General features: G+C 44.6%; 1 protein-coding gene across 3 annotated transcripts in view; it reads right to left on the bottom strand.

Moving 5' to 3' along the window:
* ZRANB3 (zinc finger RANBP2-type containing 3) overlaps positions 1–12,719 on the bottom strand; it is a 615,617-nt gene that overhangs the window by 316,952 nt on the left and 285,946 nt on the right. For all 3 annotated transcript variants that reach the window (XM_085645762.1, XM_085645761.1, XM_085645763.1), the window contains exon 6: positions 7,719–7,950. In XM_085645762.1, the coding sequence (XP_085501888.1) occupies positions 7,719–7,950 (232 nt within the window). The remainder of the gene's footprint in view (positions 1–7,718; positions 7,951–12,719) is intronic.

The following is a 12,719-nucleotide window of genomic DNA, read 5'->3' as shown; positions in this document are numbered from 1 at the left end:
GGCATACCCTCCCTGCAATATCGTAGAGAAAAATTATACATTACAGGTCAGTGTTCAATCGTCTGGGGCGGAAAGGGGGAACATCCTCTCATCAGCGCCTGCGCCCCTGGGGTCTTTAGATGCCAACCAGGTCCGGACTGCGGGATCTTGAACGTCAAGAGCACTGACTTGATTTATCCACCTCCGACCCGCCGACCCGGGGGGCCCGCAAGCTGGTCCGAGCCTCACCCCCGTTGTCCCTCGTCGCGCCGGCCAACGGTCGCGAGGCTCCCCTGTCCAGCCAGTCCTGTACCTCTGAAGGCGCAGTGAAGAAGAGGGATCTGCTACCATCGAGGACTTTGAGCTTCGCTGGTAAGAACATCATGTACTTGATGCCCCTCTCCCACAGTGTTGCTTTCACCCCCCTCAAAAGACCGTCGCTCCAGTTGCACCTTGAGCGTGAAGTCGGGGAAGAATCTGACCGTCGCGTTTTCGTACTGTAGGTCTCCCTTCTGTCTAGCGGCCTGCAGGATGGCGTCCCGATCCCTGTAGTTGAGGATCCATGCGATAATGGTTCGCGGCGGGGCTCCGGGTTTAGGCCTAGGGACCGGTGCACGGTAAGCCCTCTCAACAGAGAACATAGCAGAGAGTCGCTTTGGTTTCAGGCTGTTGAGGATCAGGTCCTCGAGGAACAGGTCCACGCTAGACCCCTCTGAACCCTCCGGAACACCCACCACGCGGACATTGTTCCTTCGGGCCCTCCCTTCCTGATCCTCCAGCTTCAGGGCCACCTGGCGGTGTTGGTGGACAAGCTCATTTACCCTCTGTTCAAGTTTCTTAGAGGAGGCCTTAAGTTCCGCGATTTCAGTCTCATTGGTTCTGGCCTTGTCTGAAGTTTTATTGAGGTCTGTACGCAAAAGTTTAATTTCAATGGACATTTTGTCAATTTTAGTCTCAAGGGTAGTTCCCAGGGTCTGTATGGCGGACATGATGGCCGTCAAGGAGGGCTCCGCCAGCGTCTCCCGCTCTCCCATTGTCCCCTCGGTCTGAGGGGTCGGCCTCGGGACTGCGTACTTGTCCAGTTTATTTGTTTGGGCCGCCGCCGCTCCTTTGGGCCTCATGGTGGGGTCCCACGCGAAGCCACCGGTCCCCAGAGCGAATCGTGAGTTAGGCTACCTCTCCAGAAAAACCTGGTGGATGTGTTCAGTAAAATGGCTCTCACACATTCCAGGCTCCTTATATTGGGGGATTTTAATCTATGGGCTAACGGAAATATGGACTTAGGATATAACAATCTCCTACAATCATGTATGGATCTGTCTCCAAATCAGTGGGTGATAGAACCTACACATACGGGGGGACACACCTTGGACCTGATAGTCACCAGGGAAGACTCAGTGGAAGTTGTGAATGTGTCCCCGGTTGGCTGGTCTGATCACTATTTGATAAAATTTGATGTGCTTAATATCAATCGCAATGATATGGTTAGGAAGGAGATAAGATGCTTTCTTAGCATGGACTGGAAAGTCCTGCTAAGGAAAATTAGCTCCTCCCCTGTATTCCATCTGGAAGGTCTGTTTGATTCAGGGAAACATGTGGAGGATAATTATATTACCTTCTGTTCACACATCAATAATTATCTTGATCGGATCGCCCCGCAGAAAATGATCAGAAGAGGTGGTAAACCCTCAGCGCCTTGATATAACACTGCCCTGAAAAATTTAAAACTGGGTTGTAGACAAGCAGAGCGAAAATGGAGGAAGGGGTATGCGGATACAGACAAAGTTCTGTGGAAAGATAAAATTTCTAGCTATAAGGAAAGTATTGCCACTGCCAAAGCGGAGTACTTTGCAGATGTAATCTTGAAGGCCCCAAATAGCTCTAAGAGCATTTTCAAAGTATTGAACGATATTGCCAAACCGGTGTGTACTAAAAATAAGGTCCTTCCCACACAGGAACTTTGTGATAGCCTAACGGCCTTTTTTAACAATAAGATTAGTAAAATTATTGAAGGGTTGGAAGAAAATAACATGGCTGATAAGACTGCTGGTCTCACACAGGATGAACAGGAGGACCCGGGAGTGATGAGGAGGGCCTTGGCTCAGATGCCTGTCTTAGATCATTTCGACATACTCTCTACTGAGGTGTTCGAGCAAATCGCTGCGGGGGTCTTCTCCGGTTCATCTTTAGACCCTTTTCCATAAAGGGTCTGGAAAGCGTTTGGATCTGAACGGTTTCCTCCACTTAGACAGCTGTGTAATCAATCCCTGCGTAGTGGGATGGTTCCCTCCTGTTGGAAGCAAGTGGTTGTTTCCCCCCTATTGAAGAAGCCTTCACTTGATCCGGCGTGTCTTAAAAACTACAGGCCTATTTCACTCCTTTCATACCCAGAAAAGATCATTGAGCGCCATGTGAGCAGGGCACTTTCCCAGTTCCTAGAGGCAAATGATCTACTGGATGAGGTTCAGTTTGGATCCCACCCGGGACACGGGACAGAGACTGCCCTGCTGACCGTGTTGGATGATCTTCGTTTGCGTGCAGACAAGGTCCTACATGCCATCCTGATCCTATTAGATCTGTTTGCCACATTCGACAAGGTCAATCATAAGGTCCTCCTGGAGCGGTTGGAAGAAGTGGGGGTAGTCGGTCTAGCACAGAAATGGCTTCATTCATATCTATCTGATAGAAGTCAGGCCGTAGCTCTCCCCCCTTTCCGGTCCAAATTCCCCAAAATCCATCATGGTGTGCCGCAGGGTTCTGCAATAAGCCCCATTCTGTTTAATGTATACATGCGTCCCCTGGTGGATATTATTAAATCTTATGGCATAGGCATGGTAAACTATGCAGATGACACCCAGTTGATCTTATCACTGGAGGGAGAACAGTCATCCTCCTTGGAGAATTTTCATGCATGTATGCAGAATGTGGCTTACTGGTTAAGAAATAACTCTCAGCCATTTAATGCAGATAAAACTGAAATCCTCTGTACTGAGGGTGGGAGAGTGTCCTATTCCCTTCCGGTCAACTTCTGGCCTATTCCTGCTGACCCCCCATTGCGACCATCTAAGGCAGTCCGCAATTTGGGAGTTACATTTAATGAGAAACTGACCTTGGAAACACACGTCAACAAGATTATAGGGACCTGTTTCTCTCTTGTTAGGATCTTGAGGAAGAATCTTCCCCAGCTCCCTGCTCAAACGCGCCCTCTGGTAGTTAGGAGCGTGATTTTGAGCAGGTTGGATTATTGTAATTCATTATTGCTGGAATCCCCTAAGATTCTGACTGGGAGATTGCAGAGAATTCAGAATATGGCAGCCAAGTTGGCTCTGATGCGCCCCGCCAATCTTCTTCTACTCAGGCCCTTGCGGAGCTGCATTGGCTTCTCATAGCACAGAGGATCCATTTTAAATCCCTCTGTGTTGTGTTTAAGGCACTGCATGGTCTGGGTCCCATAACATTGCAGAGTAAATTCTGCTGGTATGCCCCTTCCCGCTGCCTTCGGTCAGCTTACTGGGTGAAAGTACCTCGGACTAGAAGAGCTAAGCTGGGGGGAAGAGCTTTCAGTGTTTCTGCTGCAAGACTTGGGAACAAACTGCCCCTAGAGCTGCGACAGATGAAAGATCTTTTATCTTTTTGTAAACAACTTAAAACTTGGCTTTTCCCCAGAATCTAACTTCTCTCTGCTTATATTATAATACTGTCCCGTCTTTTCCCTCTTTAGCGCCAGGATGCTCGATGAGTTGTAGTGCGCTCTATAAGTTCTTTTTACATTACATTTTACATTACATCTCTTGTTCGGGGCCTCCCTCGCGGGTTCACATCACTGAGTGAGTGTTTTTTCCCCTTGTTCCCAGGGAGTCCGCTGCATTCTCACTCCTCCTGGCCCACAAGTCGCCGCCACGGAGTTCCTTCTCTTCGGTGGACCAATGTGTGGGTCCCTTGTAGCGTGCCGCAAGTCCCGGCACTCGAAAACTCCGCCTGCCGCGCCACTCCTCCTGTGTCTCCACTCCTCTCCTCTGCTCAGTGCCAGCTGGAAGGTTTACCCGGTTCGCCGCACCCTTCCAGCTCCCGCTGGGTGCTCATTTCCAGCTTTTTTTGTAAAATGCCACGGAGCCCTTGCGGATCACGTCCGCAAGGCCATCTAGGTTGGCCACACCCTCCTACAGACTTTTTTTTCCTGGCAGTTCAGCAGGATCGAGCAATATGATTGTTGCGGTGCAATGCCAGGACTTGGGGACTCAGAACCTGAGTCCTGAGTTTTATAAAAAAAATAAACATAACATAAGGTTATAAGGGAGTAGTGTAGGGAAACCCTGGCCCCCTGGCACTTGCGGGAGGTACCACAGGTACATACCCTGGGGTCAAAATAAATATATATTTTTTAATACAGCAGGTTCCACAGGACCCAGCATGGTGCTCGAGTGAACGACAGAAGTACTCTAGCTGTAGGTGCTCTATAAGCTTCTCTCCCAGGGTCCTTTGCGACCATGAAACTTTGCTGAGTAAAGCTTGCATGGTTCTGCGGGACAATGGAGGTGGCACTTGGGCTACATTACAGTGGGAGTACGGTAAAGAAAATAAACAAAGAAATACAAAAATAATAATGTGTGGTGGGAGAATGCAGGAGGGTCATGCTTCTGTTTAGGGGGGTTGGCCGCCAGTGAAGGTTTGGCGCAAGGCCTGGCTGCAGGTCAGGCCCTGCAGACAACCCTACTCAGCGTATAGCATGGTTTTCATTGCCTGTGAGAGGCTGGTCACCTGCAAAGGGTGCCTGCAACGGTCAACTCTCCTGTGAATGACCAAAATCTGTGCTCAGAGTGGAGTTGGGTAAATATGATTGAAAACCTCACACATCCACTGAAAAAAACAAGGATTAAAGTGACGTTATTTTTAGATGTTTGAATGATAGCAAAAATGACATCTAAAATCCCCCAAAAAACGGAAATATACCAGTTATAATTTACTGAGCTAACTTAACTTGTGCCCCACCATGGACTGCTTATGCCAACATATGTTACTCATGACATATTAAATGACATCATTGATGCAATCACTGATGACATCATCCAACCTACTGCTCCTCCAATTACTCTATAAAGCACTATCTTTTAAAAAAGAAAAGTAGATGGTAAAGTGTCACAAACATTTAGAGTATAAATTATGCTTAGTTACATGTTTACATGTACAAAATAGAAACAATGCAGCACTAGAGCTAAATTGAAGTTTAAGGGATTAGAATGGGGTTAAAATCTTCTAATCTGCACACTGGGGAAGGACAGAAAGACTGTTGTGTCAAATGGCCAATATGGGATTGGGGAATGTCATGATGCCTGGGAAAGTCATACTCACCTCTTTTGCTTTGGGATATTTCTCTCTGGTATAAAGGGGTTTTTTCTGCCCGCTGGAGGAAGAGATTGGAGTAAAAAACTCCAATTGGTCCTGGGTGGGGGGTAAAGGGGAAGGGTTTAAATAAAAGAAAGACAGATGGGGCTAATAAGGGGTGGGGCATGACCCGCTGACACCCCTTCTTTTTATTTTCACCATACTTTCCTGGTGACATACGGGGTTTCTGGCCCACGGGGAGCAAACTGGGGTTCAATTCCCCAATCCTCCCCCAATGGTGGGCAGAAAGACTGCATTTAGGGTAGGGTAATGGCCCGATGCCAGGGTGGCCACCCCATCCCATTTCATTTACTCCAAAAATATTACTGGTGACTAGTGGACTTTGTCCCCCCTCAGTGCTTGTGGTTGCAGATTGGGGATATACAGCCCTATTTGCACCCCAGGAAGAGTAGAAAGTCTGTGATGCCCAGAGGTGGAGAACCTACCCATGCTGCTCTCCCCCTAACAAACATTTTTCTGATGAACACGGCCCAATACCAAAGTAGTCAACCACCAGGAAGTGGTACCAGTGGAAAGAGGACATTGTGAAAAATAATGAAATAATGAAAAGATCTTGCCCTTGTGGGCATAGTCGTTACATTGTTACATAACTTGTTGCATATAAATAGAAAAAAACAAAAGTTCTTTAATACAGGGTTAAAGTACCTCTAATCACTGGTAAACTGTCATGGTGCAATGTCTAATGTAATGTGTTTTGATTTTTCAGTTCTCTGTGATGCAATCTATCAGGTGAATATCACTGAAATAATTACTCAAATGCTTTTCTATCTTTGAGATTGGTTGTGAAGCCCCTGATGATTAAATAGGATTAGTGCTTAGAATATTGAGTAAACTAACCTTAATGAACCTATCAAAATGCACCACAGTTGTAAAATCCATGATCATTTCTGAACTCAATATTTCTTTGAACGGACCACATCAGAGACTAGTATATTTTGGAAATGCTCCAAATATTAATACAGACAAACTCAAGCGGTATACACAGACATCCACTACTCTGTTAAATGTCCATTAAGGAGCCTCTTTAAAACTGTAAAATGGCTATGCCCAACAAGTGGACACAATCTATTGCTGACTAGACAAGTATAATCAAATTAAACAGAGTTCATCCCTAGCTTAAACATTAATGCTGGTAATAGAGTAATTGGGCCCTGCTTCAATAAAACTCTTTACAATGTACTCTGTGTGTAATGAAAGTTAACTTCATTTCTGTAGATACTTCAAACAATCTCCTTAATATAATGTCCTTTGATTGCCATACCATTAGGTTGAGAGGTAAAATCTCTAAAATTAATCAAAGCATTTGAGGCAGACTAATGTTTTAACTTGGCGTTTTGTATCAGAGGACACCACCACTGGTTTGAGTCATATCTGTTGTCATGTTGATCAAACACATCTACCCTTTCTTATCTAATAACAGTGTAATTGGCATATCACTGATGCAGGGGAAACATTCATTTTAGGGAAATTGAGCAGGAATGCAATACAACATTTCTCAATGTCATTCCAAAATAATCATAGCAATGTAGGGATAGGGAAATGAAATTAATACACCCCATGGCCACTAGTGGAGCCCTGCATTTGTATTAGTGAGAACGTTTTGTGGTAATGTTATAACCCTTTTAACCCAGCAGTTGACTCCTTGAACTAATTCCAGGGATTTGTTATATTCAGGAGATCACGGTTGTTTTTGAAGTCTGAAAACCCTAAGTGCAATGAATTGTTTTTTCTAATGTACATATTGTGCAAAAAATGTCCAACTCTAGAAACATTACTCAAGATTTAAACATCAAAACCCTATTTGGGCATATTCAAAATCTTATAATATTGCATCCAGTCCTGGGTAACAATAAGGAGAGTCTTATAAAAACAGATATTGCTTTCAGAAAAAGATATCAGACCATTACTTCATGGATCTCTTTAAGCACGTCAAGTCTACTTCTCTCAATCACTCATCCAATCATTTATCTTTGAATTGCTTCCACCATTCCTGTTAATGTTATGTGCTCATCAAACCTGTATAGCGCAGTAAGAGTGCATTAAATAAATAAGTAATAAAGGGTATGTGACTGGTGATCATATTAATTCTGATACACTGTAAAATAAATGTCATGTCTCATTTGGCAACAGGAAACAATCCAATCTAGAACAGTTGTGCTCCATGAACAGAATATAGCTAAATGTGACACAAAGAGGTCTGACAAAGTACAATAGGCAGTAATGAGACGTCAGTACACTAGTCAATGGTACAAGCTGTGCCTACACAATCAAATACAGCAGGCTTTCAGAAAATTACATCTGCACTATATTTGGCTGCCTTCATATAATGTAGTTACCTCTTCTGGGCGTCCCAATGCAGGGGTTCCTGTGAGAAGAATGGCTCGGGTAGCCTTTTGCACGATTGGTACCAAAATGGTGCTTCGGGAGGAACTTCTTGACTTAATGTAATGAGATTCGTCAACCACAACAACTTTGAAGTTTTGTTTGTACAGAGAATCTATTAAGGTCTCTGCATCTGTAGTAAGTAGGCCATATCCCATAACAGTCACCTTACTAGTTGAAATTCTTCTGCAAAAGATAAAAAATAAAACATAAAGCAATAGTATTTTAGGAATTGTCATCACAAAAGGATAAACGTACAATTATAGTGATTCTCTAACTTTCTCCATTAATATATAGGGCTTCTCATGTTCCCAACCTGTATGCACCTGTCATCTAGTGCCAGTATCAGAAACTCTTACTCAAAGATACGAATTTAGAGCTTTGCTGGCCTCTACCATATGCGAGTGCTTGCATGTGGCCAGCAATCACTTGGAAACAGCCATTACAGCGCGGCTGTTTCCCCGCATGCCATTACATCGCAAGCGTTACAACGCATGCGATGTAAAAACGCGTAGCCATTACTACGCATTCTTTTTATATCGCATGCGCCTTTATAACGCATGCGATGTTAAAAAAAAAAAAATGCCATTCAACCTTGTTGTGAGGAAACAGAGGCTCTTCCATTTCCTCACAATGACGTGCACCGCCCCTCAGAGCAGACGTGAAGCAGGAACCAGGAGGAGAGAGGCACCACGAGGAGAGAGAGGTAAGGGGGATTGGGCCTGGGGTGGGGGGTTACTTTTTTAGGGTAAAAGGGGGTCGGGTGGGGTGTGTGTGTAGTGCAGGGTAGTGTTTTAAGGTTTAGGGTAGTGTCGGGGGTCTTGCAGAGTAGTGGTTAAGTGTAGGGAGAGGACTTGGGGATGGGGAGGGTCGTGCTGGGGGTAGTGCTTTAGGGTTAAGGGTAGTGTCGGGGGTCATGCAGGGTAGTGTTTTAGTGTAAGGAGAGGATTGGGGGTCGGGGGAGGGTTGTGCAGGGGTAGTGTTTTAGGTTTTAGGGTAGTATTGGGGGTTCGTGCAGGGTAGTGTTTTAGTGTAGGGATAGGACTGGGGGTCGGGGGAGGGTCAGCTGGGGTAGTGTTTTAGGGTTTAGGGTAGTGTTGGGGTCGTGCAGGGTAGTGTTTTAGTGTAGGGAGAGGACTGGGGGTCGGGGGAGGGTCTTGCCGGGGGTAGTGTTTTAGGGTAGTGTCGGGGGGGTAATGCAGGATAGTGTTTTAGGGTAGGGAGAGGACTGGGGTTGGGGGGGTCGTGCTGGGGGTAGTGTTTTAGGGTAGTGTTACAGGGCAGTGTTTTAGGGTAGGGAGAGGTATGGCGATAGGGGGAGGGTTGTGCATGTGTACTAAATTGGGGTTTAGGGTATGGCAGGGTAGTGTAACTTACTTTTCATACTATTACCATGAGTATACCTTTATCACACATGCCTTTGCGTTGTAATGGCATGCTTGGTAAAGCATATTTGTGGTGAAAGTATGTGATGTGATGGTAGGTCGTTGTAATTGACAACACATAGTAATACCTGCGTTGTAATGGCACGCGTGGTATGAGTACGCATTGTAATGAGTCATATTCGCTATCACTCAAAGGCGAAGCTGTACCCCTTCTTCAATCCATTTTTTTCAAAACTAGCATTGACAAAGCCTCAGGTTTGACTTTGTTCTGTTAAACAGGTTTAATAAAAATGTCATGGACAGCATCAGTTCAAGCTTCCTGAACACACCAAACAAGTAAAACATGTTTGCAGTATCATTGTAAGCTTCCCTCATATAACATTTGCAGCATAGGCAACAGCAATGTAAGATGCCCTTGAGCATCTTGTAATTTTTAAACAAGATGACCTAAGGCGGGTCGATCAGAAAGTAATACGGCAAAGCAAAAGAAATGTGTCCTGCTCTTATGGGCAATTCTGAAGTGTTGTTTTTTTGTTCTCATCTTTCTGAAAATTACACATATAGTGCAAGTCTGCATCCTTTATCTTGAGTGTTGCATAAAGCTCTAGATGGTTTATTTGGAAATGCTCTACTTCATTTAAATGCCAAGTCTGACATAGTTTCAAATTCTGGAGCCACTTCTAAAGTTTTCATTACTGAAGCTATTCCCTAAAGTACTATGTCAAATCCCTGAAGCCCAATATGGAGAAGAAAAGGATACTTACCTGTAACTGCAGTTATCCTGTACTGGTATCTTTCATAGATTTACCTATCTTCTTTCTGTGGCCAAGTCAGGCCGGGTTTATTCATCAGTCAAAGTTCACCTTGCCGCAATTTCAAGGGACAGACTCTCGGCACAGGCTCTATCCCTCTGTTCTACAAGACTCAAAGCAATTCATGAAAGGACTCTTCAAAGCTTTCCCACCTGTGCATGCTCCTCTCCTAAAATGGCATCTCAATGTGGCCCTCGCGCAATTAATGAAGCAACCTTTCAAATCCATTCATAAGGCTTAATTAAAGTGTCTCACATGGAAGGTTGCTCTTCTCCTCGCTCTCACCTCTACCAGAAGGGTTAGTGAGAAACAGGCCTTTACCACTCAAGAACCTTTCATTCGTTTCACAGAGGAAATTGTACTTTTCAAAACAAACCAGAAGTTCATCCCAAAGGTTCCTTCTTAATTCCACCTCAATGAGCCTGCCATTCTTCAAAACATTTTTCCCCAAACTTGACACGCCGGCTTAGCAGTCTCTTCATACTTTGGACATCAAGCGATGTCTCATATTTTACCTACACAGAACTAGGCTCATGCGCAAGACTGACCAGTTACTTTTAGCTCATAGACAGGGTTGTCAAGGCACAGCAGTGACAAAACCTATGATTGCAAGATGGATTTCGGCAACAATTCAGTTTTCCACAGTGGGCAAACCCTTAACGAGAAGAGCTAAACTTCATTCAACAAGAGCAGTGACCACTTCGGCTGCTCTGTTTTGAGGCATTACGCTGGAGAAAATATGCAGTGCTGAGAAATGTAAGAGCACCCACACGTTCATGCAGCACTACTGCCTGGAATCGGCACGGACAAGTGACGCAGCCGTACTCAAGGGGGTGGTACGCCATTTATTTAAAGGTGAGCCTCTTTAAATAGAGGAGTTTATTTCTGTACAAGTCAAATGTGCCTGGAGTGGTAATTGGCTTTTGTCATTTTACAGCTCGGCAAGGACAGCACTGTGCTAGTCCTATGCTTAAAGACTTTGCTGTACAAATGGCAAAAGACTTTGTCCTTTTCTATCTCGGCGTGGATGGCACTGTGCTAATCCTATGCTTAAAGATTTTGAAAGAAAAACAGACATTTGAGGTGAGCAGATCTAGAGTGTCGCTGGTGTTGAGAGTGCTCCATACAGGAGCTGCTTTCCACCTAAACTTGAGAACTACCCAGAGTTCTCTGCTTCTTTTTTGCATAATTTATTCGTCACTCTATGCCTGAAAGGGTATTTCTTTGACTTATACTGGGTGCTCCCTTGTGTCTGGACAAAGCTATACCTCTCTGAAGAGCTCTAATTAGAGCGAAACACTGTGTCAGGGGTTGCTTTTACTCATTTCAGGTTGGCTTGATTGGTATTTTACCAACTCAAGGCTGTAATACTGTGCCTGGAGTGGTAATTGGCTTTTGTCATTTTACAGCTCGGCAAGGACAGCACTGTGCTAGTCCTATGCTTAAAGACTTTGCTGTACAAATGGCAAAAGACTTTGTCCTTTTCAATCTCGGCGTGGATGGCACTGTACTAATCCTATGCTTAAAGATTTTGAAAGAAAAACAGACATTTGAGGTGAGCAGATCTAGAGTGTCGCTGGTGTTGAGAGTGCTCCATACAGGAGCTGCTTTCCACCTAAACTTGAGAACTACCCAGAGTTCTCTGCTTTTTTTTTGCATAATTTATTCGTCACTCTATGCCTGAAAGGGTATTTCTTTGACTTATACTGGGTGCTCCCTTGTGTCTGGACAAAGCTATACCTCTCTGAAGAGCTCTAATTAGAGCGAAACACTGTGTCAGGGGTTGCTTTTACTCATTTCAGGTTGGCTTGATTGGTATTTTACCAACTCAAAGCTGTAATACTGTGCCTGGAGTGGTAATTGGCTTTTGTCATTTTACAGCTCGGCAAGGACAGCACTGTGCTAGTCCTATGCTTAAAGACTTTGCTGTACAAATGGCAAAAGACTTTGTCCTTTTCTATCTCGGCGTGGATGGCACTGTGCTAATCCTATGCTTAAAGATTTTGAAAGAAAAACAGACATTTGAGGTGAGCAGATCTAGAGTGTCGCTGGTGTTGAGAGTGCTCCATACAGGAGCTGCTTTCCACCTAAACTTGAGAACTACCCAGAGTTCTCTGCTTCTTTTTTGCATAATTTATTCGTCACTCTATGCCTGAAAGGGTATTTCTTTGACTTATACTGGGTGCTCCCTTGTGTCTGGACAAAGCTATACCTCTCTGAAGAGCTCTAATTAGAGCGAAACACTGTGTCAGGGGTTGCTTTTACTCATTTCAGGTTGGCTTGATTGGTATTTTACCAACTCAAAGCTGTAATACTGTGCCTGGAGTGGTAATTGGCTTTTGTCATTTTACAGCTCGGCAAGGACAGCACTGTGCTAGTCCTATGCTTAAAGACTTTGCTGTACAAATGGCAAAAGACTTTGTCCTTTTCTATCTCGGCGTGGATGGCACTGTGCTAATCCTATGCTTAAAGATTTTGAAAGAAAAACAGACATTTGAGGTGAGCAGATCTAGAGTGTCGCTGGTGTTGAGAGTGCTCCATACAGGAGCTGCTTTCCACCTAAACTTGAGAACTACCCAGAGTTCTCTGCTTCTTTTTTGCATAATTTATTCGTCACTCTATGCCTGAAAGGGTATTTCTTTGACTTATACTGGGTGCTCCCTTGTGTCTGGACAAAGCTATACCTCTCTGAAGAGCTCTAATTAGAGCGAAACACTGTGTCAGGGGTTGCTTTTACTCATTTCAGGTTGGCTTGATT

This window comes from Triturus cristatus, chromosome 3_1, assembly GCF_964204655.1.
Source record: "Triturus cristatus chromosome 3_1, aTriCri1.1, whole genome shotgun sequence".
NCBI lineage: Eukaryota > Metazoa > Chordata > Amphibia > Caudata > Salamandridae > Triturus > Triturus cristatus.
The sequence above is the reverse complement of the archived record's forward strand: the minus strand, read 5'-3'. Positions and strand labels throughout refer to the sequence as shown.